Source organism: Nerophis ophidion, linkage group LG16 (genome assembly GCF_033978795.1).
Source record: "Nerophis ophidion isolate RoL-2023_Sa linkage group LG16, RoL_Noph_v1.0, whole genome shotgun sequence".
NCBI classification, from domain to species: domain Eukaryota; kingdom Metazoa; phylum Chordata; class Actinopteri; order Syngnathiformes; family Syngnathidae; genus Nerophis; species Nerophis ophidion.
In genome coordinates this window covers 35,354,861-35,378,822 of record NC_084626.1, presented here as the reverse complement: position 1 = coordinate 35,378,822, position 23,962 = coordinate 35,354,861, and the positions used below count along the sequence as shown (strand labels likewise).

Genomic DNA, 23,962 nt, shown 5'->3' with positions numbered 1-23,962 from the left:
CTGTCTCATTGTCTTCTAATCCACCCTTGCTTCTCTCAGACAAATTGCCTTCTTGACCTCTTTGATATTGGACACATTTTTTTTCATTCCAACCCGCCACGACTCCAGCAGCACAGATTTTATCCCACTCGCCTTATCCTACTTGGAAGCCATGACGCACATTCCCTTTATATGGGGGTGATGACACTGCCTGCCTCAAATGAGAAATGGTGAGACTGGAATGGAAAAAGGGAGGGAGGTCAGGACGTCACCTCTTGTTAGCTGTTTGCGCAAGCCTTTAACGATACATTTCCATCCACCTACCTGGAAAAACTGTCTACTGAAATGGCTTTATATCATTTTCAATACATTTGGACAAGTATAGTCATAAACATACTGTTTAATTAAGTCCCAGACTTATATCATCTTGTTCCTATGGCTCTTGTATTGCATCACACCCAATGCAGCATTTTTTTTCCTGTAAGAATGTACAGTACCAAGTAGCATGTCAATTATTCAATATTGTGTGTGTGTGTGTGTGTGTGTGTGTGTGTGTATTTTTGTAGATGGTGGTGGTCGCTGATGATGTTCATGAGTATGCAGCAGCACTAAAAGATACAGAGGAGAAGATTGCTCGATGCCCTGCCGGAGTAAGGCTCCTTATGTGTGCTTGGTGGGCAAATATGCAGTCCCTCAAGGAAATCATGCAAATTCAAACGATCCTTGCAAATTATATGCGACCTTAGAACAGTGTCCAATGCCGCAATTTACCCAAACATTTTATTCAATAAAATTTTTACTAAGAGCAAACCCTATGTTGGTTTCGTGTAATAGACGAAGCAGGAACAACAACGTGTAACAATATATCATCTTTTTTTTGCCCAAATGGCACAATAGTTGCTTTGCCGTGTAGCTCAGACTTCCTTCTGGTTCAGTCCACGACTCTAAGCCTTCTGGGTATTGTGGTTTATATAAACCCTTAGTAATATATATTTAGATATTTATTTAACCTTTATTTTTACATGGTAAAACAAATAAGAACATACTTTCATTTTAAAAACTGACCCAGCAAAGAGGCAGCATTTACATCTTACAGTTGTTGAAGTGTGATGATAATTTTTTATCGTCTCTCATTTACCAGCAAGAGTTAGTGCTATTGATCGCTCTCAACAGTTGCGCTTAACGTGCAGGAGTAAATGGGTTGAACCATAAATGAATGTTTTTAAGATGGACAAACATTTTCCAATCATAAATCATGCATTGAAAATATCAGTAACTTGTGACAGAGAAGTGGACAATAAGGAAGCATTTGTTGGTTTCTCTCTATAATTATATTTTTTGCTTTTGACAGTTAGGATGAATTAAAACAGTACAGTATATTTTAAGTCTGTGGTTTATAAAGAGTAAAATATAAATACAATATTTGTGTTTCCAATTTTTGTTGAAATCCGGTGCCTTTTGAGGTTAGAAGGAACACTAGCAAATTCCTAAAATCATAAGTTATTTCTTTGTTATTGAAAAAATAAATCCTCAAAACATTGCAGCACTTGCCGCAGTTTTTTGAAAAAGCAACAATTACATAAAAAAGCCAACGAAATCCTGGAGGAACTAAATATACCACGTTTGCCCTTTTAAATTTGTGGTGGTGGTTTTGCAGAGAGCAGACATCATGGAGGAGCTGCACAAAAGTCAGAAGGTGTTTGCTGAGAAGTTGAACCACCTGAGCAGGAGACTGGCCTGGATCAACGCCACCATCTACTCCAAGGTGAGTTGTGTGTAGTTAAAGAACATGGTAGATGAGTAGCCTGCTGCTCTTGTGTTGTGCGTCCAGGAGAAGATGCTGGATGTCTACTGGCTCCTGTGTGTGTGTATACGCACCATCGAACATGCAGACAACACAGGATCATTGTTCGCCTTCACACCGGAGTTGTACCTCAATGTGGCCATGAACGCTTACAGCGCTCTGAAGAATTACTTCAGTCCATCTTGCAGCATGGACGAACTACCAGGTGACACCCTCCGCTTCCTGTTGGTCACCTGTCACACATTGCACGTGGCACTGCTATAACAGTTTGTCACGACATCACGTTGTTACGGCAGGCTACGAAGAGACTTTGACTCAACTGGCAGCCATCCTCTCCAAACACTTTGCAGACCCACGCATTGTTGGAACAGGTGACGGAGTGTAAATAGGAAGTGTAACAACATGTTCTTGATGATTCTGTCCTTTCATTCTGGTCAAAAGCTTCCCTTCTATGTTGTTATATTAGCATGTGTAAAGTCAGCTTCTAAAACATATTTATGACCAAGGCTGCCCCAAGGTTCATAGACCTTGAAATTAACTCACATGAGCGATGTTCCTGCAGACATCAAAGACTCTCTGATGCAGGCGCTCGCCAGCTATGTCTGCTACCCACAATCCCTCAGGGCGGTGGAGAGGATTCCCGAGGAGCAGTGAGTTCCGGCCAGATGGTTGTTGGGTGTGTTTAGTGACTTCTTGACGACGTCACCTTGTGGTGTGTTTCAGACGTGTCGCCATGATGAGGAACCTTTTGGCACCGTACGAGCAGAGACCTTGGGCTCAGACGAACTGGATCCTGGTCAGGCTGTGGAGGGTAAGCATCTGATTTCCTTCCAAATCGCATGTTAGGTGCAGGACACAGATGATAATTTAAGGTGTGTGTTGTGTGCCATGCAGGGCTGTGGTTTTGGATACAGGTACACTCGCCTGCCTCACCTGCTGAAGACCAAACCCGAAGATGCCAATCTTCCCAGCCTCCAGAGTACGTTCTTCACTGTGTAGCCATGGTGACGATTGCTGTTCTTGATCAATAACCCTTAAAGAAATCCATTATGCCTCCTTCTTCCCTTAATTGGTGATTGATTTGATGAATTAGTAATGTTGTCATGACGATGCTAGAAACACAAGCACATAAGTAGTTAGGTCAATGAGGCCGACACGAGGCTTGTGTCTGTGTTTGATTTACAAACCCCGTTTCCACATGAGTTGGGAAATTGTGTTTGATGTAAATATAAACGTAATACAACGATTTGCAAATCATTTTCAACCAATATTCAGTTGAATATGCTACAAAGACAACATATTTGATGTTCAAACTGATAAACACTTTTTTTTGGGGGGGGGAAATAATCATTAACTTTAGAAGTTGATGCCAGCAACACGTGACAAAGAAGTTGGGAAACGTGGCAATAAATACTGCTAAAGTTGGGGAATACTCATCAAACACTTATTTGGAACATTCCACAGGTGTGCAGGCTAATTGGGAACAGTTGGGTGCCATGATTGGGTACAAAAGCAGCTTCCAAGAAATGCTAAGTAATTCACAAACAAGGATGGGGTGAGGGTCACCAATTTGTAAGCAAACTGTCAAAACAGTTTTAGAGCAACATTTCTCAACGAGCTATTGCAAGGAATTTAGGGATTTTACCATCTACGGTCTGTAAAATCATCAAAAAGTTCAGAGCATCTGGAGAAATCACTGCACGTAAGCAATGATATTACAGACTTTTGATCCCTCGGGCGGTACTGCATCAAAAACCGACATCAGTGTGTCAAGGATATCACCGCATGGGCTCAGGAACACTTCATAAAACCACTGTCAGTAACTACAGTTGGTCGCTACATCTGTAAGTGCAAGTTAAAACTCTACTATGCAAAGCAAAACCCATTTATCAACAATATCCTGAAACGCCGCTGGCTTGGCTGTGCCCGAGCTCACCTAAGATGGACTGATGCAAAGTGGAAAGGTGTTCTGTGGTCTGACAAGTCCACATTTCATATTATATTTGGAAACAGAGGACGTGGTGTCCTCCAGAACAAAGAGGAAAATAACCATTTGGATTGTTATAGTCGCAAAGTTCAAAATCCAGCATCTGTGATGGTATGGGGGTGTATTAGTGCCCGAGGCATGGATAACTTACACATCTGTGAAGGCACCATTAATGTTGAAAGGTCCGTACAGGTTTTGGAGCAACATATGTTGTCATCCAAGCAACGTTATAATGGATGTCCCTGCTTATTTCAGCAAGACAAGTGTTACAACAGCGTGGCTTTGTAAAAAAAGATTGCGGGTAATTTCCTGGCCCACCTGCAGTCCAGACCTGTGTCCCATCGAAAATGTGTGGCGCATTATGAAGCGTAAAATATGACAGCAGAGACCCTGGACTGTTGAACGACATGAATATATTGTCTTTGTAGTGCATTCAATTGAATATGGGTGTAAAAGGATTTGCAAATCATTGTATTCCGTTTATATTTACATCTAACACAATTTCCCAAGTCATATGGAAACGGTTTGTACAAATACAATGTATTCGCTTGTGTTAATATTCATTAACATTGTTGTTAATGCATGTTGTTGTTTACTGTTTCATTTCCTGGTCCTGCATGGTGATACATGTATTCTTGTTTGCATGCAATGCAGGAGATTTGTCCATTGCTAGCTTCCAAAGTAAGTCATTTTGCTGTCATCCATTCGTTAGTTTCTTCTTTGCAGTCTTGCGATCCCAAAAGTGTTGAGCCCTTCTCTTGCTCCCTAGCAACTTGCCCTGTGTGCCGCCATTCATCAAAGTCAGCTTTAGTTTCAAAACACTTTGGGCTTGAACTGGCGTCTTTGATTGCTCGCATAAGAAAAAAGCACATTGCAGTATAAGAAGTTGACAAAACAAAACATATGTAGCATTTTGTAAACCGTAGCAAAAGAAGTACAAAAAAAACCATTGTAAGAGGTGAGGAGGTTTTCCTGCTAACCAACTCATGTGTGTCACAGTCTGAGGACATAGACAGCCTATTAGACTTAATCAACACTTGATTTTGTTAAACTGTCTTCATAAGCTGTCAAATTTGTCTCCTCAGTTATCCACCCCCTTACCTCCCGACTTTAGTTTGGGAATATGCTCAAGTGATCTGTCCTCTCCCGTCTGATTGGTTTAGAGCCGTGTCCCTCGTTGCTGCTGCAGCGACATATGGCCCAGCTGCTGAGCGCGGACAAAGACATGGCCGCCTCCTTCCTCAACAGCGTCCTCAACCAGCTCAACTGGGCTTTTTCCGAGTTCATCGGCATGATCCAGGAGGTGAGGTCACACCTGGTGATGGTCTCTTTAACAATGTTGTCCCCTTACTGGTCCAATGATGGTTTACAAACCTGGGTTCTCATTACCTTCTTGTCATTGTTCTTGCAGATCCAGCAGGCAGCCGAGCGTCCAGAGAGGAACTTTGTGGACACGCGTCAGCTAAAAGTAACCCAAGTTACCGCACATTTATTGATATCTATTCTACTGGATGTAAAGACTGCATTTAAGACAAAGATGGAAAAAAAACAACTTATGAATTGCTTGTGCTCAATGACTTGTTGTACGTTCAAGGTGTGTGCGACCTGTTTCGACCTGTCCGTCAGCCTTCTGAGGGTCCTGGAGATGACGGTCACTCTGGTTCCAGAGATCTTTCTGGACTGGTTGCGTCCGTCTGCCGAGCTCCTGTTGCGCCGCCTGGCTCAGGTCAGTCAGATGACACAGTAATTCCCAAAGTAAGGCAGTTGAAACGCCAAAGTTTATTTAGTGAAAAAACAATTAGACTATACTCCTTTGTGGCCACTTTATTTATTTTATTATAATATTAGATAAGCAAGCCTCCTTCTGTTTGCCAGCTGCTGAACCAGGTGTTAAATAGAGTGACTGCTGAGAAAAACCTTTTTGACCGTGTTGTCAACTTGAGACTGCCAGGTACACGAACAGACATACACACACACAGGTGCCAAGATAATGGCCTCAGTCTGTTGTCAATCAGGCTGTGCTTAGGGAATGTGTGCGTATGTGTTTCAGGTTTGGAGAGCGTTGATCACTACCCCATCCTAGTGGCCGTCACAGGCATCTTAGTTCGAGTCCTGGTGGATGGCGACCGTCAAGGGTGAGATGTGTTTTGAATTTTTTATTTTTTTCTTATAATTCTCCTGAAGTGTTGTTCAAGCATGTAAACCTCCTGTGATGGTTGTTGTTGTAAGTGTGTGTAAATGTGTTAAATGTCAACCCCATGGAGCTCCAAGTCAGGCACTGGTCCATATTGGATTTCTGTCCAATTTTGTGACTAACTGTCATCCAGTCTGCCCTGAGCACGTGCTCCAACTGTTAATGCTTTCATTAACATGCCTGTCCTTCTACTGTCATCTGTTGACAGGTGGAATGGTGACAAAAATACTAACATCGTTTAAATGTTGGAAGCTTTAAAATTGTGTCGCTATGTAGGGACACTGGCGCACACGCGCACACACACACACACACACACACACACACACCCCGTTTCATGGGCGCAGTGCTTTGACGGCATGCAGCATGGCGACAATTCAGTTAGTTCAAAATAAAGGCTTCAACATGATGAGATGCACGCTGACATTAGCAATGACGTATGTAAATGAAGACATAAGGGGAAACATAGGAGGTCTAGTCTTTTACATGGTCAGTTTTCCTAACCTTCATTTGTTAAGACACAGCACCAAGCGTACCACAACTTTATTCTGGTTAATTAACACATGGTTAACTATGTTCCTCCTGATATACTTGGTGGAAGAGCATTTAATTGTTCTGCTTGTCACTATACATCGCTGGCATAGATGAACAAAGGTACATTATTTGTATTGAATAAAAAGTAATGCACGGACCATAATTTCCGGCAACACATGGCACATTAATGTGTATGGGACATGAGAGGTGTATTGTCATGATGTATGCTTGTCACACTTTCTGGGCGCTTCTGTGGCATCGAATTTGAGAAGAACGTGTGTGTGCTTGTTATGTGTGACCGTGAAGCCAACTTGCTGCTCTCTCTCCTCCCGTCTCGTTTTTTTTTCTGGTCTTGTCTGCTCTTTGCTAAATATTCATAAAAAAATGTTTGACAATACATTTTATACATAATCGCCTCTCTTTGCACATTACTGCTGAGAATGTTATGGGCCCACTGTGTTGGACCTTTGACGAGCCAAAGTGAAGTGTGGAGGTTTGAATTGAAGAGTGCACTCGCTGAGATGGACGATTGTTGCGTAGTGTAGTGCATGATGGGATACTATTGGAAGACTTTGTGTCCATTAATGGACAGTGCGTGCCTAGAAATTGTTCCAAAGAATAAGTGTGTCTGCATTGTGATGAGCAGAACATGGAGACAATTGAGAAGAATTCAGCTCGAAGATACTGCACTTCTTCATCATTAGAATTACTAATATTGAACTTATTTTTTAACTTGCTAAAAACAAGTAAAATGAGTTTTTTGGGGGAGATCATTACAAAAGCATGAAATTAAGTTATTGCTCCAGTGCTACTCCTATTAACATTCATTAAATGTGGGAAGCTTTAAAATTGTGTCGCTATGTAGGGACACTGGAACACACACACACACACACACACACACATTGCCCGTTTCATGGGCGCAGTGCTTTGACGGCATGCAGCATGGCGACAATTCAGTTAGTTAAAAATAAAGGCTTCAACATGATGAGATGCACGCTGACATTAGCAATGACGTATGTAAATGAAGACATAAGGGGAAACATAGGAGGTCTAGTCTTTTACATGGTCAGTTTTCCTAACCTTCATTTGTTAAGACACAGCACCAAGCGTACCACAACTTTATTCTGGTTAATTAACACATGGTTAACTATGTTCCTCCTGATATACTTGGTGGAAGAGCATTTAATTGTTCTGCCTGTCACTATACATCGCTGGCATAGATGAACAAAGGTACATTATTTGTATTGAATAAAAAGTAATGCACGGACCATAATTTCCGGCAACACATGGCACATTAATGTGTATGGGACATGAGAGGTGTATTGTCATGATGTATGCTTGTCACACTTTCTGGGCGCTTCTGTGGCATCGAATTTGAGAAGAACGTGTGTGTGCTTGTTATGTGTGACCGTGAAGCCAACTTGCTGCTCTCTCTCCTCCCGTCTCTTTTTTTTTTCTGGTCTTGTCTGCTCTTTGCTAAATATTCATAAAAAATGTTTGACAATACATTTTATACGTAATCGCTTCTCTTTGCACATTACTGCTGAGAATGTCATGGACCCACTGTGTTGGACCTTTGACGAGCCAAAGTGAAGTGTGGAGGTTTGAATTGAAGAGTGCGCTCGCTGAGATGGACGATTGTTGCGTAGTGTAGTGCATGATGGGATACTATTGGAAGACTCTGTGTCTGTTAATGGACAGTGCGTGCCTAGAAATTGTTCCAAAGAATAAGTGTGTCTGCATTGTGATGAGCAGAACATGGAGACAATTGAGAAGAATTCATCTCGAAGATACTGCACTTCTTCATCATTAGAATTACTAATATTGAACTTATTTTTTAACTTGCTAAAAACAAGTAAAATTAGTTTTTTGGGGGAGATCATTACAAAAGCATGAAATTAAGTTCTTGCTCCAGTGCTACTCCTATTAACATTCATTTATATTTGCTTTAGTCTCAACTTACTGTTTCATTGTAGTTAATTGTGGATCTTCTTAGGACCGCTCAAATTATCTTTGACTTTCCCAGCACTTGGTGAGCACACATTAATGGCGTGCACGGTCCACTTTGGGCTGATCGAAGTCCATCAAGGACTCTCCTTTGGACTCCCATCAGGTTGCCCACATGTAATGTACTTATTGATCTGGACGAGAAGATTCATCAGCAATATGACTTTGCACACAGTGGCCGTCCCGCTGACTCAGCTCTGGCAGCAACGAGTAATGATCGAGTCTGTCCTTTTGAATCTACGTGTTCTTGTTTGTGTGCTAACAAGCTTCACTGTAATATCATATCTGTATAGTTATTGACTGTTAGTTGTTGTCACACTGGTGATGTGTGAGCAAAGCAGACTGAATGTTCTGATCCCGTCTGTCACCAAGCAGTCACAGGCACACCATTATTGCTGTTACCATGGCAGCGAGCTGCAGGGGGGCTAATGTTAATTACTCTAATTATTTTTGCTGCACTTTTTTCACGCCAAACATGTCCACTTACAAACACAAATTAACGATCCGGCCCTAAGCGCCAAACTGATTAGGCAGATATGGGCTTGTGGTGCACTGAACAGCCCGGAGTCTTGTGAATGTCAGAAAGCAGCATACGTGCAGTCTGTTCTGCTAATAGGTTCTACAGTGTTTGTTTGTAATCGGTTAGTGAGGCGGCGGTCCAGGACAACGCCACCTGCACCTGGACTAGCGCGCACCGACGTGGGCCGTGAAGGTTTGGATTAGTCGACATTTTGCATTAAAACAGTGCCTCAGCTTTTTTTGGTAGTTGTACTTTCCAAAAGGTCAGGCAAAAACTGAATCATATGAAAACTGAAGTTTTTTTTCCAATAGCAAACAATGTGAATCCAATGAATCAATTCTAGGCACCCCAAATTCAAACACAGAGCACATTTTATAGAGAAGAATCACAGCTTTACATGCAGAAAACAATGCAATAAATACATAAATAACAAAAGACATGGATATATTTTACATCGTAACATCGTTTTTACCTTTTATTGAAGACTCTTGTTGGCAAAGATATTGATGAGCAGAGAGGAAAGAGCGGGGTAGCAAGAAGGATGCCACCTTTGTAGGCCTGGACCGATAAAAGGGTCAATTAATCTCTCTCGAATAATTAAATTAAAGCTGCAAGCAGTGATGGACGGGACCGAGTATATATGGAAGTGGCTGAGGAGAGGGAAGTCTGGGCTTCCCAGATATAAGTTAGAACAACACACTACTTTGTATTATATTGTAGTTTTTACCTTGCATAACATGTCTACTGACGGATATAAGTTAGAACTATACACTACTTTTTGTTATAAATGTTGTAGTTTTTACCTTCCATAACGTGTCTACTGACAGATATGAGTCAGAACTACTTAGTATTATACATTTTGTAGTTTTTATCTTCCATAACGTGTCTACTGACAGATATAAGTTAGAATGAAAATACATGGGTAGTAGCTACAATTAGCAAACAGACCTACCAACTCGGCGCCATTAAAGTGCAGATGGCCTTAAAACGCCACAACAGTCAGGCACCATATGTAAGTACCCAAAATAAAGACTCGACATACAAAGAAATTCAATCTGAGCAGAAACATAGGAGGAAACGGGATTAAAACCCGATGCTAACCGCCCATTGAAAATACATGGGTATGGCTAGTAGCTACTATTAGCAAACCAATAGACTTACCAACTCGGTGTAATATTTTAACATCAACACACTCTCATCGCAACTCGGCCCTGATGGTCGGCACCTATAAGTTTACAATTAGTTGTAAAATGTTGGACGGTTGTTTTTACGATATGCAGGCAAACGACAACTTTAAGACATACCGGCTTAGCTACGGCACCTGGCAGCCATCTTGGTATAGACTGTCACAGCCCCTCCCTCACGAATGTTGGTGCGTGCGCACCAGCAGGAGACTGTACGGAAAAAAACCCATCTCCCTCACTGTGTCTACGCACGGCGGCCATCTTTGAAATGGTTTTCAGCGCAGCGGTTCTCTGAAGGCTGATAAAATCAAAACCGTAGCAGTAATAAAAAAAATCCTTCCATCATCTTTTAATCAGAAGGGTTCAATCTCTCTCCTGTGTTAGTTTGAAGCAGACACGACAAACGCGCTAAGAGGAGATCATGTTTGAAAAAAGATGACCGTTTTTTACAAAACTTTTGTTTTGAGGGGGGAATTGCAAACTTCCTGTTATTTGCTGGGAGTTGTCAACATATGAAATGTAGGTCAAAGTGAGACCTACATAGAAGTTTTTGTTTTATCTCTATACGACATTCCTACTGGAAGTTACGGGCAGTTTTGTCTGTGTTTTCTTCTTAGGAGCAGTTTTGTCTGTGTTTTATTCCTAGGGGGCGCTAAAGCGCAATTTTGAGTTTTGGGGTTAGGTTTCTTTAATTAGATCGCAATTTCCGCCAGTCTTGATGTGTTTGTCCAGTTTGGTGAGTTTTGAAGCATGTTAAGGGGGTCAAATTACAGCTCAAAGAGGCAAAGGTGAGTGTTTTTACAAAACTTTTGTTTTAAAGGGGGAATTGCAAACTTCCTGTTGATTTTTGCTGAAAGATGTCTGTGTATGTAACCTAGGTCTAAGTGAGACCTACATAAAGGTTTTTGTTTCATGTCGCTACGCCATTCCTACTGGAAGTTACAGGCAGTTATGTCTGTGTTTTCTTCCTAAGGGGCGCTAGAGCGCAATTTTTAGTTTTGGGGTTAGGTTTTTTGATTAAATCGCAATGTTCGCCAGTCCTGATGTGTGTGTCAAATTTGGTGAGTTTTGAAGCATGTTAAGGGGGTCAAATTACAGCTCAAAGCTGCGGAATAATAATAAAGAAAGAGAGAAAGAATTAAATGCTAGAATTTCAATAAGGTCCTCTGTCCCAAAGGGACATTCGGTCCCTAATTAACTAGATAACATTGTTGGTATCGATACATTTCCATGTCCTTGTGTGTTTGTTTCTTTGTCTGATGCTCCCAATCAGGGTACAAGAAGGTTCACTCTTGTGTATCGCTCATAGCACCCGTGTGCATTTATTCCATTTATTCTACAGTATAGCACAACCCTCCTGTAAGCCACTTACAATCTTTGTCTCTGCAGGCGTAGGCGGAACCACTAGCTTAGAAAGGATGCACGGACAGAGCCTTGCGATTTGTCAATTGCCAGTGAGAAGCACCGCAAAGTAACAGAAATTTGGAGGAAAACAATGATTGCAATGCCAAATGTTTGGTGTGGGAATATGTCAGCTTCAAACCCAATGAGCAAGATGAGCCCATTAACATGGACAAACGAGTAAGTATGGCAAATTTGTTGGAAGGTGACTGCATAAAAAACAAAACATGCAACTTTGTTTTTCCAACGGGGAAAAACTGCACTTCAAGATGTTCAATGTTTATTGAAGTACAATTTTTGCTGACAGAATTTAAAGAGTCAAATTTAGTTTTAGGTTTGTGTAGTAATTTAGGATAATTAAAAAAGCTCAACCTTTCAATTACAATTGTAAACAATGAGAAGTAAAAGTTTTTTGTGTTTGAAGGGGTAACTTCCAATAGTTATTAGATTAGTGCTTAACGTATTGACTAACGTACCCAATAATGCCGAAAGTAATATCATTTATCGGCAATAATTTGTGGTAAAACTTACCGTCAAGTAAATTTTCTTATTGGATCAACTTCGTACTTTCCTACAAATTCTTTCTTTAATTCAATTGTGTTTCTCACTTTCTTTGTCAAAGTGCTGGCAATTTACTTTGGAAAAAAAAAAAAGCACAGTAAATATGGGCACTTGATTCGATGAAATACTACACGGGCAAACAAACTGTTTTGTTACGCGCAATGTTTGACTGCAGGATAACAGACACTGTAACCGAATCATATGAAAACGAAGGTATCACAACACTTATAACATTTCTCAAAAGTTGGCAGGTCTGTACTGATTTTTATATAATGAAAATGTTGTCACGTGTGCAAACGACTATGTTGCAAAGTTCCCCAGAGTTTTATAATTCTCATGTTGCAACAATAGTCCTGTTAGCTCAACTGATTTAAGCACAGTCATCAGTGTGTCTTTCAGTGGTGATTAATACCTTAATATTCTCTGCGAGCTTCCTTTTCTCTCCACTCATCCCCACTCCCTCTACTTGCTTTTGCCTTAATGCACCTGCTCATATCTCTGTCCATTAGTGAGGGGGACTCCTCCTCCTCCTCCTTCTCCTCTTCCTCATCTCTCTCGTATGATTTAGTAGAAGAGCAGCAATCCTTAAAAGTCCAACAATCTCACAGCTCGTCAGTTATCCAAAACAAACACACACACTCACACACACACACACACACACTGTTAATAGCCATGCTTCATCGGTCCATCGCCCCCATGTCTGTGTCCACATCATAGCTATTAACGACGACCCCACCACACACTCACATCGCACCCCCGCGTAGCCCAGCGTGAAAATCAATGGTGCTAATTATTGTCCATTACTAGAGGGCTGGAAGACAAGAGGAGCCGCTAGCAGTCAGTCCAGATTGGATTGTGGGCCTCGCTAATTAGCTTAGCAGCGCTGAGAGCCTCTTGTTGTCATTGGCCGACATGAGCTCAGCCTGCTGGGATCTTTATTGCTTTATCTATCTCGTTATTGCTTTGTGCCGTGGCTGCTCAGCCCGCTCAATGGGGAGGATCCTTTTTCAGGATGTAGCCTGATCTCAGTGCGTCCGAAAGGCTTCTCCTTCACCTGGTCACCAAATAGAGCACCAAGAACAGGATGGTATACCATAGTAAATGCAATACAAGTGTTAGTTCTATTCTTACCCTTCAGTTTTGATACCAAAGTCGATTCAGAAACGGATACTTTATTGATTAATACAACTTATCGAGCTACTAACACTTTAAATAGTCGAAGGCTTGTGTTGCTGCTGGATGTTTCATCCCTCAGGTGTCACTTTCGCTGTCAGCCGACCTTTAATGGTCCACAAGAGTTTTTTTGGGAAAACGCCATCAGCCAATACTGACTCAGCACCTAGCCTGTCACCATATATCACACATGCACAGGGAAGAGTGGCTGCTATAAATCACAACAGCAAAGCATTAAATGGCTTCTGCTGTTAGTGTGCATGCAAATAATAAAAGGCGACGGACACAGTAAACAAAGCATAAGCTTTTTTGTCATATGATGTGACGACATGCTAAATGTGTGAGTACATACTTAATGATCAGTAAGATCAAATATATTTAATCAATATTGATTCTGGCATACACTTCTTTGGCCCCCGCCTCCACATGAACTCACTGTAGTTGTGGTTGATGTCTCTAGAATGGGATGATGAGCATGTGATGGTCATGTGACTTGTCACTTATGTTGTTGTGGCCATGAAGCACATTTCCTGTCTTGTCCCACTGTGTCCTGTTTCCTTGGAAACAGGGGAGCAGAGCGAAGGGTGGGCGGAGGACGCCAAGAGTCAGAATGAAGAGAAAGAACTCGCATTGATGGCGGATGAGTGGTGTGGCATGCAGACCATGTAGAGGTCATGCCCATGAACCTGAAAGGCATCACAGCAGGTTATGCTCTCTAAAAGGATGAAGACATCAAGACTGACGTTGACATAAAGAAAAGTGAACTGCAGAAGGGCATCCATGTTTGATTGATAGCAGTTAGATGAATGTGCTTTTGTTTGACATCAGATGAAGGGTTTCTCTTTCATTGATGGACAGCAGCCATGAGCACCCCCATGTTTGATTGAAACTGGCTGGATGGGTGTGTGTTTGTTGTGTAGTTAAGTGCTAATGTGTAGTAGTACCTCAACTTAAGAGCTTATTTGTTCTCATGACAGAGCTTTTAACTCAAAACACTTGTACCTCACATCAATGTCGCCCATTGAAATAAATTGAAATCAGTTTAAAAAGAAAAAATACAAAAACAATGCAATAGAATGTTGTACAAACAATTAAAGTAGTTTTCTAATGTAATGATACAAAATGTATCATGCAAAATGGAATTCTACAATATCTCTTTCGAACTGCTTCTCAAACACATCATCATGAGTTTCACCATATTTTCATGGTCACATTTCTGCCGTTCATATATTTTAACATTCAGGGCTAGTGTTGGACTCATTTTGCTTCAGTATGGTGCAGACTAGCAAGTGCTACGCTCCAACTGCTTCACCAAGTCGGTTACACGGTCCGTCATGTTTTTGATTCCTTTGTGTGGTTCAATGAATATCGTTCATTATTATTCTTGGCACTGTCTTTGACACTCACTTTCTTCATTCCTGTGGTTGGAAAAACTAAGTTATGTCGAAGTGGAGCTAAAAATAATGCTAGCAAATACCTTATGTTTGGGTCAGATCTAGGGTACGCCAATATAGCCTAAAATCTATATCGAAATATATTGTAGCCTCCTGCGATAACAATGTATATCACAATATTATTATTGGTATATATCAGAGGTGTCAAACTCAAATACAGAGCGGGCCAAAATTAAAAACTGAACAAAGCCGCAGACCAAGGTTGAACAAATTAACCTTTTAATAGGGACCCAAACGAGTTTTGCATTGAATATTGAACAAGCAAGGCTTATACAACTCTATAGTGACATGCAAAATAAATACAATTTGAATAAAAAAAATGTAATGCCTCTCTTCTATTCGCAGCCTTCTGATGTAAATATCAACATTAACTTTTTCCACAGGCTAGTAAATTTGAAAAAAAATAACAATGAATAAATCAACCATTCGGGCCTTTTTACTGCTCAGTTTGTGACACACTGATCTAATCTGATGTACCCAAGCCTGATGCCTGGCATCTTTTCTGGGATGCTAATTCATTAATGTCGGGGCCCAGGTGGGCGGGGTTGGGTAGCGTCCCGGAAGAGGTAGTGCTGCAAGGGATTCTGGGTATTTGTTTATGTTGTGTTGTGGTGCGGAAATGTGTTTGCCATTCTTGTTTGGTGTGGGTTCACAGTGTGGCGCATATTTGTAACAGGGTTAAAGTTGTTTATACGGCTGTTGACCCATTATGCCTTGCATTCACTTATAAATAAATGGGTTGTTCTTGTATAGTGCTTTTCTACCTTCAAGGTACTCAAAGCGCTTTGATACTACTTCCACATTTACCCATTCACACACACATTCACACACTGACGGAGGGAGCTGCCATGCAAGGCGCTAACCAGCACCCATCAGGAGCAAGGGTGAAGTGTCTTGCTCAGGACACAACGGACGTGACGAGGTTGGTACTAGGTGGGGATTGAACCAGGGACCCTCTGGTTGCACACGGCCACTCTACCACTGCGCCAGGCCGTCCCTACTTACTGTATGTGTGTATAAGCCGTGGCTGGGCCGGAACGCTGTTTGTATGGAGGAAAAGTGGACGTGACAACAAGTTGTAGAGTACCCTAAAGGCAGTACCTTTAGGGCACGCCCTCAATAATGATGTCCTGGTGGAAATCCGGAGAAATTCGGGGGGATGGTTGGCCCGGGAGACTTTTAAGAGGGGCACTGAAAATCGGGAGGGTTGGCAAGTGTATTAGCGGTGAATGCGGTGTTACGGCGGCCCCGCCGCTGTATAATACCGGCGGACCAGCTCTAATGTTAATTTGATATTGCCTCAAGGGCCAAATTAAATTACATGGCGGGCCAATTTTGACACCCATGGTATATATAAACTATAATAGAATCGTTTCAAAACAGGTTACAAAGAGCCGTAATTTGGCTGCTGACATACACAGTGACATATTAAATTAATTCCGGTAGTATTACTTTCTCAATACTATTATTAATTTACTTGTTAATTTACTGTTTACTATGGACTGGACTTTCACAATATTATGTTAGACGCACTCAACGTCCATTGCATCCGGTCTCCCCTAAAGGGAGGTGTCTGCTGTCCTCTCCAAGGTTTCTCATAGTCATTCACATTGACGTCCCACTGGGTTGCCCTTTTGTGGGCTCTGAACCGAGGATGTCGTTGTGGCTTGTTCAGCCCTTTGAGACACTTGTGATTTAGAGATATATAAATAAACATTGATTGATTGATTGATTGATTGACTGTTATAATCTGGTTTATTTATGGTGTAACATGGTTCTGCCTACACTCCTGTTAAATTGTAATGAACATTTATTATTCTGTTCGGATATTTTACATTAGTTTCGGGTGATATTATAACTTTGGGTATCGATCCAATACCAATTAGTTACAGGGTCAGTATTGATCATACCAATGCTGGTACTGATACTTGAAATTTCCAAGATCATTGAATAATTACATTTTTGATCACAATTATAATCTGACAAAAAACCCAGGATGACAGTGTAACAATATCAATTACATTAAATGATAGGTTGATTGGCAATAGTAAATTGTGGCTAGTGTGTGATAGTTGTCTGTTTATCTGTGTTGGCCCTGTGATGAGGTGGCGACTTGTCCAGGATGTATGCCGCCTTCTGCCCAAATGCAGCTGGGATAGGCTCCAGCCACCCCAGCGACACGAGAGGGACAAGCGGTAGAAAATGGATGGATGGGTAAAATATAAAAACCAAAATATTTTTTAAACAATAAAAAAATATTAATCCAACCACTGGGGTGGTGACTTAATACTATACTAAATTAAATCGTTACTTTTGATATTCATATCAATTTGGCCACTTTGTTTACCCTCAACTTGTAGCTTGTGGCTACCATATCTTCCTACAGTTTGTAGTGTTGCATATTTAGCTATTCCTCCTCCCTTAGGGACGATATTTGGAGAAATTTTTTTTTTAATTTTCCGCCATGGTGGCAAGGATTATGGATTTATAATTGGCCTTGTACTAGACACTTCAGTATGTATCCTAAATACACTGTATACTTAGTTCCTGACAATGCTAGTTTTTACAGTGTAGTGCTGTCCCAAAGCCATTCCGGTCATTGCACTCATACAAAAAAGGCAATCACATTTTTGTTCTCTAATTTTTTAATTGCAACCACTTGAGCTCACCCCTCCCAAGATGGCAATGATTGATGCTGGTTGGGGTGGATCTCTGCTAACTCACCATTTGGGGTGGGTTGAGAGGAACACCATTTCCTTGAAGTGTGCCAATACCGTAATGAATCTGGGACAGCACTACACTGTCAAGAATTGCTCACTCAGGCACTAAGTGCCAAGTGCATACGGTATATTTATTGTCCATGGCTGCATACTCACCATTTTGCCTACTTATGTTACTGCTGAGGACATGATGGCGTCGAGCACACGCAGCAACTTCTATTAATAGTGTGTCTTCCTGGAAAGCTGATGGACACTTTGGGTGTTGGTGAACAGAGACGTGCATGCGATCATGTGATCAGACTTCAAGCTGCAGCACGTCACATGTCTTGACGTCTTGAAAAAGTGTAGTGACTGTGTGTACTCATATTTACTCTCCTAACTGGTGAATATTTGATGAGATGGATTTTAGCGAACAGCGTCTGGCTGATGGAGAATAAAAAGGTTTTTAGGCTCCGTGACGATATCACATTAACCCTTTAAATGTCTTTGTATGATACTGTGAGCGCTTTGAGTATATAAAATCTAATCCATTATTATTATTATTTATTACATATGACATCAGATGACATCAGCATACAAATTATTATAATATTTATAATTTATTAAAATAGTTGGTGTGTTCTGATCAGACTTAGACTTCCTTTATTGTCATTAGAATTGGAACTTTACAGTACAGATAAGGGTTTTATGTTGCTGATTCCGATATCATCATCCATGAGTGGGATCAGCTGATACCAATACAGACGCCGATAATATTTATTAATTGTCAACGTTTTTTTTTTAAATTATGTTGAGTTCAACTGACCGTTCAACAATATCAACACAATATTTAGACTTGTTCCTCTTTTTTTTTTTTTAATTACATACAATTGTTAGAGCAAAACAAAGTCAATAGTACACAATAACTAAACAAAATCCAAAACTTCTATCCATCTATCCGTTTTCTACTGCTGGTCTCTCTCGGAGTCGGTTGCTGGAGCCTCTTCTACTTTTTTTAAATTATTTTTTACCCTCAAAGGTCCTCCTGTGTCCAGGCATTATTCTTTGTTTGTTAAAATGAACAAAAACAAAACAAATAATACAACAAAATATTTTGAGGATATTAAAAATCGGTATCAGTATTGATCATATATTGATAATGCACTTGGTATAGAAACCACCAATGTATGGATCGATCTGCCGTCTTTTATGTGTCATGTATTGGCTGAGACAAAGCTGACCTACCAATAGTTGTTTTTTGTTATTAGCTGCTTTATTGGCTGCTTACATGGTTCCAGCTACACTTCTTAACATTTACCAAGCACTTACTGTATTTATTTGTGTTGTTTAAGCTAGCTTAGCTAGTATCTTAGCTTTTAGCATGTCTACTCCTAGCTTTGCTCTCTGTGTGTAACAGATTTACCCTCATCCTGTGATAATGATACTAAGGATGTGGTGTAATTGAAGTGATATTTGATAGCTTACAGGAGCAACTCCACACTGTATGGAGAGACATAATTAGCTGCTAGCAGCTTGACAGCTGGGGGACTAAAAATAGTCACAATTTCAGCCGTTTAAGAATGGCAATATTGGCAATTGGTGACCATGTACTTTTTCCCTCAAATTGGCTGACCCTGATTGGCACATACCTATTTTTGAGTTATTTTGTGTATGGGAGTTTCCTGGACATGGCAGTCGTGATTAGGCCTGGGAATCTAAAGATACAAAATGGAATACATGGCTCGCCATATCAGTAATATCTCGATTTTTGCGATGTGCAGTCGGAGTGACACAATAAAATTGTTTATCATTTGCAGCACAAATTGGCTGGTGTGCAAACAGTAATAGTACAAAAACAATAACTAAACTGTAAACGGGATTTTAACCAGTCACTTGCGGGAGGAGTGCCCCCTTGATGACGTGAAAGGGGATATGTTGGACAAAAAATATTCTCTGGCATGGTGAATAAATACATACATAACACTTTAGTGAGTAATTAAAATTAAATGACAATATAGACTTTTCCCATGTTTATTTTACTGGTCTCTTTAAGAGAAGGCGTCTCACATCACAGATGAGCGCTGATGTAGGATTAGTTATTTGCTTCTCAGAAAAACATACTTTAGAATATTCCTGTAAGTAAAATAAAAGAGCTGTGGAATAAAACTACTTAGAGTATTCTTTACCTCAGAGCCCTGTGGAGGTTTTCAGTAAAGCATAGGAGTAAGGAAAGGCATTTTTGGGACATCATCTCACAACAGTGACTCAATTCACGAAGGAAGAACGATAAAATAGAATTTATAGCAATAAAACAATAACGTGGCGATATCAGTTAATAGTATCTTATGGTGAAATACTGTGATAGCCAAATATCGTCATACTCATATTTGTGATAATGTGAAATATGGTCTTTGTTGTTATTGTCAAGCGTGCTCTCCTACTAAAATAACAAGTGAAGGGACATCCACAGCACTTTATTAGGACACAAAGACAGACAGACAGGAAGTGGAGGTAGTGCAGGAAAGATGCAGTGAGTACAGTGAAAACCATCTAAACAGACAAAAACTCTTCTTCATTTATTTATGTCCCACTTGTGCTCCTCCGGTGATGCAAGTTGCTTTTGACAATCAAAGCTGAGCCTTCAGGAGCTTCTATTTTTACTAAAAGCTCCTCTACTCTACAACATTTAATGTGGTGACACGTTGTCTGTGTGTGGAAAGTATCAGCAGCAATGTTTCTTAAAGGTACACGCTGGTTGTAAAGGTTTAAAGGTCCGTGTCCCCCCACCCTGACTTCTTTGTGTGGCCATCTTTGGTGTTGCATCCCGTCACAGTGCAATGGGTCTTGGCTGGATAAACAGTCAAAAGGCAAAGCAAGGGTGCTGCTTGTGTTCAGGTGACACAGAGGTCGTGATGGTGGAGGTGTCTGGGGGGAAGGGTGCAGGGGGGGTTGGCGGCATTGCAAGGATAGGGGTGTATTTCATTGTGAGTCAGGTGGTTATGGCAGCATAAGCGGCGTGTCTGGCTTTGGGTGTTGCTCAGGTTCGAGAAGCAAACCCGGCCCCACATGTCCTTCCCCCACCCCCACCCTGAGCCTGCCATTTTTCTGCTCTTTGATTGGCTCCAGAAACACCACATGTTTGTTGGTACTCACCTTGCGGCCCGGGCCCTCAGTGGTAGCGGGCGGGGTGGGACTCAGGATGGAGGACTGGGCGCTCTCTGGCCCGGCCACGTTTGAGGTGGCGGGTTGTGCCGCCTTGTTGCAGGGGGAACATCGGCAAGGTGTCATGTATAGGTACATGAGCACCAGAATCAGGCTGACCACGCAGCCCAGCAAAGTGGTGAATCCGGTGTTAAAAGAGTCGTGAGGCTCACAGGAATCATGCGACATCACTGTCACATTGACTTCATGCGTCCGATTGCGCCGATGGTCTGTTTCCGAAGCCATGCACCAATAGATCCCAGAGTCCTCCGCTCGGGTCGCCATTATCTCCAGGCTGCCATTTGCAAACATCTTCATTGAGCCTTTTTTGCCCGGCGGCGCCACATACTCCTGATTAGGAGTAACCCAGAAGAATGTGATACTTTTTCCAGTCAGGTTGGGGGAGCAGTGGAGCAGCGCCGCTTTCCCTGCGCATACAGCGACACTGCTCTGCTGTTCCCTGAGTGGTGCTGTCAAGTTGCACCGTTGGAAATAGCCGTCATACTGGAAGAAGCGCACTGTGCCTTGATGCATCCCGTTAACCTGGCAAATGTGATCCTTTCGGAAGTCTGTCACGGACGCGAAGCCTCTCTCCTCCCAGAGACGGAACATTCCGTACGTGGCACAGTCGCACACTAGCTGGTTACTGTGAAGGTAGAGTCCTTGCTGGAGCCTGCTGGGGAGGCTCGATATGTTCTCCAAGGGTAGCATGTGCAGGTGGTTTGAGGACAGGTCCAGTATGGCCAGGTGAGGGTGCCTGTGATCCTGGATGGAGAAGAAAGGGAAGTCTGTGAGTTGGTTGTGGCTGAGGTAGACCCTGCGGAGGCTGCCCAGTCCTGCCAGCGCGCCGCTCTCTACCCGAAGCATCTGGTTGTTGAAGAGCAGCAGCTCCTCCAGTCCTGGAAGGTCCTGAAAGTAGTGAAACTCCAGTGCCTGCAGCTTATTGGACGATAGGTCTAGGTGTCGCAGTAGGACTCCAGAGGAGTTATCAAATGTGCCTGGCTGGACAGTTGTCAGCTGGTTGTGCGTCAAGCGTAATGTCTGCAGACGATACAGCCCTTCAAAGCTACCCTGTCTTAGCTGAAGCAAGCGGTTATGGCTTAGGTCCAAAGTGACGACAAAACCGGGCATATCTACTGGGATTTCCTCCAGACCCAGCCCGGTGCAGCTCAGAATATCAGCTGCACATAGGCATCTGCCTGCATGGGAGGAGTTGTTCCCCAACTGGCAGATGCTGGTCTGAATGGACAAGACCTGCTGGAGACACCCAAACAGAACCAGGAAAGACCTCCACGATGTTGTCAGATGAGCTGACATGATGCCGCCAGGACCACAGGTCCGTTTCCTGTCACTGCACACTCATTTCCACGTTCTTCAACTCTAAAACAAACAGGGCATACTTCACTTTTTTCTGGCACCAGACCCGACCCACATGAGCCATGCGCTGGTTCCGCCAGGGTGCAAGCTTAAATCCTCTCCCAGTCCTTAATGCTTCTCGACACCACAAATACTCAACTCAGCGTCTGAGCGTGCTGTCAGCTCATGTAGAACTTGCTGTTAACATCCTGCTGGCAGCGCTGCAGCCATCTGGACCGCTCAGAACGGAGCCCGCTGATGTAGACGGCAGAAAGCGGCGTTTAGTGAAAGAGTGACGATAGCCGTGACACTTATAGATGTAGTAAATAGTTGAGAGCCACTAAAAAAAATGTCTCACTCACTTTAGTCGTGCGTTGCTGTCATCTTCCAGCCTAAGTGGTCTATGCCAACAGTGCCGCTCGTCCCTGTGCGTCTGCCTCCTTTTGCTGGGAGCATGTTTGTGTTTGGGAAATGTCCATGTTCCAGGACGTCAGCGGCCACACTCTCCTGCTGTCGCTGCTGCTGCCAACGCTCCACACAAACACATTGGAGCAGCAGGATGCTTCCAGATGTGTGCTTGCACTCAGCTCCTCCCCGTGCTCCTCCGCCTCTTCCTCTCTCTCTGAGCTCTCCTTCCTTCCGTGTCTGCTTTTTCCTCTCTGTGTCTTCTACTCCTCCTCTTGTAGGTTTGGCACAGTTTGCTGCAAGGTTGAATCGACACACACACACAAGTAGCTTGACTTACCACTTCATGTACAGTTTGGATATATTTTTTAAGATACAAACGTCTTTATGGTGAAGTGAAGCTGAGTTGTGTAACCATGGGGACGGTGGCATCTTTTCTGAACATCAATAAAGTTCAAATGCCATAGGTTTCTGCCTAAATTAATACAAACCATATAACTCAGTCGCTCTTAATACCAGCAACACAACACTTCCGCATCACACTCCCGTGAATATCAACAATACAACACAAGCAAGTGTTATGCTACCTTCATTTTTCTCAAGACTTGCATCACAACGACACTAATTATTATTGCATGTAGAATTCACTACAGTATCAAACACACTTGTGTATCAACAGTGGAACGTATGCACCAAAAAGAGAACTGCACTTTTTTTCCCCACAATATTTCATAATCATGAAAAACATGACAATGGAAGTTGTTTTTTCCCCTAATACATTCTAACTTGTAAATAAACACAAAAGTCTGCTTATAACAGAGTCACTGGGAGGTCCATTATTTCTCCCATCAATCTCTCTAACAAAAAAACATCCAAAAGCGCCAACAATACTCCATTTAGATTTTGTGACTTCAATATTAACCAACTATTAGTGATATTGTTAGTATAAGCGCGATTGCAGACAAAGCGGCACCGTGGTCAGAGGGAGCTAACAATTTGTGGTGTGTATTGACATCAGCGGCTGCTTTCACGCCTCTGAGCTTGCAAAAGTTTATTGTAGCTCATAAATAATGCCTCTCGCCTCAAGAGTAGAAAGATGTAGACATAATCTGGCGAGTTGGCATCCAATGTATATCCAGAAATGGCGAGAAATACATAAAGACTTGGTTCTACCCCCCTTTTTTCTTCTCGAGGATTATGAATGTTCTTCACCTAAATGGGAAAATACTAACATCCTCGCAGTCCACATCCTAAGGACAGCAGACATTGTACATTAAGTGATGTTTATTATGTGTGTTGGTTCTCATGTAGTGTGCAGTGGGCAATAAGTAATCAGTGATGTTGTTGAAGGAAAAAGCGAACACTGTGTTTTTTTTAATTATTGTGCAGTGTACGCTAAAAATGATTGAAATGTGTAAATATGACATGTTCTTATGAATGTGCCTGTTACTACATTACATATACACTCATACCATGTATATGAAACCTTAATGGAGGTGTTTGGAT

At 42.0% G+C, this 23,962-nt stretch overlaps 2 protein-coding genes across 7 annotated transcripts in view; one reads left to right on the top strand and one right to left on the bottom strand.

The window, feature by feature from the left end:
* Window positions 1–23,962, top strand: part of LOC133535305 (E3 ubiquitin-protein ligase RNF123) — an 80,013-nt gene that overhangs the window by 43,516 nt on the left and 12,535 nt on the right. For 4 of the 5 annotated variants that reach the window (XM_061874998.1, XM_061874999.1, XM_061875001.1 and 1 more), the window contains 13 exons: window positions 546–629; window positions 1,637–1,744; window positions 1,811–1,988; window positions 2,080–2,154; window positions 2,346–2,433; window positions 2,507–2,594; window positions 2,678–2,762; window positions 4,425–4,451; window positions 4,934–5,073; window positions 5,182–5,238; window positions 5,365–5,496; window positions 5,646–5,721; window positions 5,821–5,905. In XM_061874998.1, the coding sequence (XP_061730982.1) occupies window positions 546–629; window positions 1,637–1,744; window positions 1,811–1,988; window positions 2,080–2,154; window positions 2,346–2,433; window positions 2,507–2,594; window positions 2,678–2,762; window positions 4,425–4,451; window positions 4,934–5,073; window positions 5,182–5,238; window positions 5,365–5,496; window positions 5,646–5,721; window positions 5,821–5,905 (1,223 nt within the window). The remainder of the gene's footprint in view (window positions 1–545; window positions 630–1,636; window positions 1,745–1,810; window positions 1,989–2,079; window positions 2,155–2,345; window positions 2,434–2,506; window positions 2,595–2,677; window positions 2,763–4,424; window positions 4,452–4,933; window positions 5,074–5,181; window positions 5,239–5,364; window positions 5,497–5,645; window positions 5,722–5,820; window positions 5,906–23,962) is intronic. The other variant, XM_061875002.1, reaches the window with a different exon arrangement.
* amigo3 (adhesion molecule with Ig-like domain 3) lies at window positions 9,465–22,687 on the bottom strand. Of its 2 annotated transcripts, XM_061874997.1 has the most exons (3): window positions 22,414–22,687; window positions 20,648–22,306; window positions 9,465–14,027 (listed from the first exon to the last, which is right to left on the bottom strand). In XM_061874997.1, exons 2-3 carry the CDS (start codon window positions 22,010–22,012, stop codon window positions 13,947–13,949), a joined length of 1,446 nt encoding a protein of 481 aa, XP_061730981.1. In that variant the 5' UTR covers window positions 22,013–22,306; window positions 22,414–22,687; the 3' UTR covers window positions 9,465–13,946. The 2 variants fall into 2 exon arrangements, with proteins under 2 accessions (XP_061730981.1, XP_061730980.1); XM_061874996.1 differs by lacking the exon at window positions 9,465–14,027 and having other exon boundaries at window positions 19,953–22,306.

What these genes read in the sequence shown, in the direction of transcription:
- amigo3 (XM_061874996.1), bottom strand. Translation starts at nt 22,012, where the DNA reads ATGTCAGCTCATCTGACAACATCGTGGAGGTCTTTCCTGGTTCTGTTT.